The sequence below is a fragment of the Chlorella variabilis genome (genome assembly GCF_000147415.1).
Source record: "Chlorella variabilis unplaced genomic scaffold CHLNCscaffold_2, whole genome shotgun sequence".
Taxonomy (NCBI): Eukaryota; Viridiplantae; Chlorophyta; class Trebouxiophyceae; order Chlorellales; family Chlorellaceae; genus Chlorella; species Chlorella variabilis.
In genome coordinates, this window is record NW_005435086.1 from 1,591,883 (window position 1) to 1,596,267 (window position 4,385).

At 65.1% G+C, this 4,385-nt stretch overlaps 2 protein-coding genes across 2 annotated transcripts in view; one reads left to right on the top strand and one right to left on the bottom strand.

Moving 5' to 3' along the window:
• The window catches only part of CHLNCDRAFT_137966 (hypothetical protein), a gene marked incomplete at both ends in the record, with an annotated part of 4,571 nt that extends 2,794 nt beyond the window's left edge, over positions 1-1,777 (top strand). The window contains 5 exons of the mRNA XM_005851181.1: positions 244-331; positions 638-828; positions 943-1,238; positions 1,389-1,498; positions 1,643-1,777. Of these exons, the coding sequence (XP_005851243.1) occupies positions 244-331; positions 638-828; positions 943-1,238; positions 1,389-1,498; positions 1,643-1,777 (820 nt within the window). The remainder of the gene's footprint in view (positions 1-243; positions 332-637; positions 829-942; positions 1,239-1,388; positions 1,499-1,642) is intronic.
• Positions 1,778-2,176: 399 nt separating this feature from the next.
• The window catches only part of CHLNCDRAFT_137967 (hypothetical protein), a gene marked incomplete at both ends in the record, with an annotated part of 7,137 nt that continues 4,928 nt past the window's right edge, over positions 2,177-4,385 (bottom strand). The window contains 6 exons of the mRNA XM_005851467.1: positions 2,177-2,242; positions 2,331-2,543; positions 2,688-2,737; positions 2,831-3,053; positions 3,195-3,290; positions 3,415-3,579. Coding sequence (XP_005851529.1) covers positions 2,177-2,242; positions 2,331-2,543; positions 2,688-2,737; positions 2,831-3,053; positions 3,195-3,290; positions 3,415-3,579 — 813 coding nt within the window. The remainder of the gene's footprint in view (positions 2,243-2,330; positions 2,544-2,687; positions 2,738-2,830; positions 3,054-3,194; positions 3,291-3,414; positions 3,580-4,385) is intronic.

Below are 4,385 nucleotides of genomic sequence, written 5' to 3' on the forward strand. Positions count from 1 at the left end.
CTGCTGACCGCCAGCAAGGCGGAGGGGCAGGTGGTGTGGGCCAATGTCACATCCGTGCCCTGCAGGTGCGCCGCGTGGCTGTGCGCTGCGTGCCTGCCCAGCTGCGCGTGCCCTGGTGCGGCCCCGGCGGTACGGGCCGCTAGGCGCCCCGCATGCCGCTAGGTCCCCAGCCCGCTCCCGCCCGCGCTGGTGCCTGACTGTGCACCCCGGGTGTGCGCCGCCGCGTGTGGGAGTGGTGTGCAGGAAGGGCGAGGGTGGCGGGCAGCCGGGGTGCTGCTCCAAGCGCTTCTCCTTCCGCATCAACTCCACAGACATCCTGGTGTTCCAGCAGGTGGGGGGCGGCCCTGACCCTGGCCTGCCTGCCTGACTGACTGGCTGCCTGACGGCTGGCTGGCTGCCTGGCTGGGTGGTGGGCCCGGGGCCTGCTGCTGCTGCTGCTGCTGCCGCCGCCGCCGAGGCGGGTGGCGCAGGGAGGCGGGGTGTGGGGAGCGGGCGGAGGGAAGGGGAGCTGGCGCAGGCTGGCAAGGCGCGGGGTGTGAGGGCGGGGCGCCGTACGAATGCCCTGCCCTCTCTGATGTCGTCATGCCCCGGCCTCGCCCCTGCTCACTCAAGCACCCCCACCCCCCACCACTCCCAGATCTACCGCCACCACTACCTGCGCGCGCTGTACGTGCTGCTGCGCGACTACCAGCCGCGCTACATCCTGGACGCGGGCGCCAATGCCGGCTTCTCCACCTCCCTCTTCAAGCTGCTCTTCCCCAACGCCACCATCGTGTCGCTGGAGCCAGACGCACACAACCATGCGGCGCTGATGCGCAACACAGAGGAGTGAGCGGCGGGGGGGGGGGGGGGGGGGGAGGGGGCGAGGGGCGTCGGGGGTTCCCTGCCCCAGCACGCCACGCCACGCCCGGCCTGCCCGCTGCCGCCCCCGCGCGCCCGCAGGTTTTCCGACGTGCACCGCGTGCGTGCTGGCCTGTGGAGCCGCCAGGCCAACATCACGCAATCGTTTGACGATGGCGACTGGGGCAAGATCTTCCGGGAGACGGCGCCGGGGGAGGCGGGGCTGCCCGCCTACAGCGTGGCCGACATCGCCGCCAAGTACAACATACCTGCCTTTGACTATGTGAAGATAGACATAGAAGGCGAGCCCGGCGCCCGCTTCTTGCCGCCTGGGCCGCCTGCACATGTGGACCCTGCGCAGCCCGCCGCCACATGCCCGTGGCGGCTATGCCGCCGCGGTGCGCCCGACCGCCACGGCCACGCGCCCACCACCTCCCGAGATCCCACCCCGGTCGGCGCTGCCCTCGGCGTGTGCTGGCGCCGCGTCTGAGCCTGCCCCCGCCTGGCCTGCCTGCTGCGGCCCCCGTCCACGCGGCGTCCTGCTGCAGGGGCTGAGGGCATGGTGTTTGGGCCCGACGCCGACACCAGCTGGGTCAAGGACGTCAAGCTCATCTCGCTGGAGGTCCACGACTTCTTCGCCAAGCACTTTGGCCTGCACGTGAGCCCCTGCGGGCCGGGCCGGGCCGGGCCGGGCTGGAGGCAGCATGGGGCTGGGCTGGGCTGCCGCACGGGTGGGCTGCGATCCCCGCTGCTCTCAGCCAGCCTCGGCCCGTGGCCCCCGCCCCCGCCGCGGTTTGCGCAGGCGGTGACTGGGCGCGTGAATGCGGTGTTTGGGGGCCTGGACTTTGCGCTGACCGCCGACAACGAGCACATCTTTTACATCGCCCCAGAGCTGCTGCCAGGCGCCAGCTCAGCGCTAGCAATGAGCACCCAATGACCACGCACCCGTCGCCCCAGCACCGCCCCTGCTGCCCGCTCGCTCCTGCCCGCTCGCTCCTCCTGTGCATCGGCTTGCGCATCCTGCCTCGGTGGCGCGTGCCTCGCCGTTGCAATGGGCCCCAGTGTCCCTTTTCTCGCCCACATTTCATCAACACTACCTGTCATCACAAGTTGCTGTGATTTGTCCCTGTGAACTGCCACTGTATCACGTCCACCTCATGCTGCACGTAGCTGGGCGCCAGGGCCGAGGGATGTGCCCGGCACGTCTGTCGCCAGCTGGCTGGCCCAAGGGCATCAGTATGGGGGGCAGCTTACAGATGTATGAGTGAAGCAACATCGAATCTTGGCAGTCTGACAAAATGCAAGCGTGGCTCAAATGTGGTGGTCATCGTGGGTCTCAGCCAGGGGCCGCCGCTGCGGGTGCCAGGTTCTGCAGCGAGTGGTAGAGTGCTGCAAGCCACCACTGCAGCAGAGCAAGGAGGCAGGACTAGTTGGCTGGCAAAGTACTGGTCGCCGCGCCTGTCAGATAGATCATGCTGGCACCACCGCACCTGCGGCGCCGAGGGATGACAGTAATGTGTGCATTCGTGGTCGTGGCCGTTGTTCTGGTGCATGTCCGCCATGGGCAGGGTCTCGTTGAAGGATGACAAGATGGGGATGCCTGCTTTGCGCATGATGGGGTCGGCCAACTTGTTGCGCCACGCGCCGTGCAGGATGTCGCCGGGGTCCTCGAACCCTTGCTCCAGCACGATCTCACCCCCACCCTGCAAGCACGTAGGCAGAGGGGTATGCAACAGAGAGCCTGTCCGCTCCTCTTACTGGTAGCGCAGCAACAGCCTCCACCCAGAGCCACCAACCCAGGCTGCCAGGCAGTGCGCTACCAACCCCTGTTGCAGCTGGAGGCTCACCACCACAGAAAAGTGCTCTAGTTTCTGGCATTGGAACGGCGGCTTGCCCCCTGCAGCCAGCCGTCAAGCTAGAGCTTTAGCCAAGCCTGCAAAGCAACTGCCTGGACCAGCACTGCATGGCTGGACCAACACTACATGCCTACCTGGGTACTCGCCCGCCGGCGTCTGGAAGTGCTGCTGCGAGGTCTGCTGCCACAGCAGACGAGGCAGCGTGCGCTGGTGCCGGTGGTAGTAGTTTGCAAATCCGACCAGATGCTGTGCATAGTCGCTGCTGTTGTGATGCAGGCCAAAGTTGACCACCAGCAGGTCAGTGGGCCGTGCGACCCTCGGTAGCAGCAACAACGCACGACCATACATGAGTTGGCCCTGCACACAGACAAGTCCAAGACCTCAGAGTTGGACAGGCGGGAAGCCTGCCTTTGCATTTCTGCACACGCGCACCACGTCGACACGGATGTAGCAGATGCTAGTGCCATGCACTAAACGGGCGCATGAAGCAGGTGGGACGGCGTCGAAGTCGGCCTGCAGCTCCTCGTCATCCGTCAGCGGCTCATGATCCAACCCGGGCCCTTTGTAGAACTCAATCATGAAGCAGGCGGCGGCCTGCAAGGCGCAGGGTGTGGGGACGGATGGATGCTCATGCATAAGCATGCTTATGCATGAGCATTCCCTTGGGCACGAATGATAGGCATGCGGGCCTCCCGCAAGACAGGGCCGGCGGGAGCACCTTGAAAAAATCGAGCATCATCGAGTCGCCCATGAAAAAGAGTGTGCGGCCGTGCAGGTGTGGCCACAGGTCGCATGGAGTCAACGTCAGCGGCAGCGCAAACCCACGGGCCACCCAGCTGTCGATGAGGCCGGTTTGCACCCAGCCGGGGCACAAGGGCCCGTTCTTGTACAAGCAAGGCAGGCTCCAGCCGTCAGTGCGATTGCAGATGGCGCATCCGGGGCGCTGGGCGATCCCGCCCATTAGGTAGGGCAGTGTGCCTGCACGTACGTCTTCCAATGAATGCCGTGGGTACTCAATTGGACAGCTGCCATCATCAGTGGGAACAGCAGGGTCGTCGACGCTGGTGCGGCTCCCAACCGCAGCCGCACTGCCGAGCTCAGAAGCCTCCTCCCCAAAGCGCGGCCTGATACACTGGCTGCTTTTCTTGTCAAGCCAGAAAACCAATAAAATCCCTGCAAACGTGCACACCGGTGTGGCAGGCGGTTGCGGTGCTCAGGCGCCAGACGCCAGCTTGTCGCTGCTGCCGCTGACGGGCCGCCTTGCAATCGACCCGGCGACTACCATTAGCCAGCTTGGTAATTGCAGCAGCTGCTTACCTGCCAACAACCACAGCCCTTTCATCCCTCCCTTCCGCCAGACAGGTCGAGGTGCCATGGTTGTTCTACGCATGGTAGTGTTATTGGTTGCAGACGGCTCGCTTCTCAAAAGTACAAATAGCGATGGAACACGCTGCAGCGACAGAACTCCATCCAAGCGAGGCAGGCAGTGGCCAAATTGAAAGCGCTGTGCACTGGCGCAGTCAGGGGGGGCGAAGAGAAGATGGAAGTGTGAGTGAGGTGCTTCACGGGGCCACACATACTGAACAGGTCACGCCTGGTCAGCGGAGGGAGGCCGTGCAGCAGTGTTTCTGAAAGCTGGCGAAATCGCCAAATGCTGGCGAAATCGGGCCAAAAAACGGTTTCTGGCTG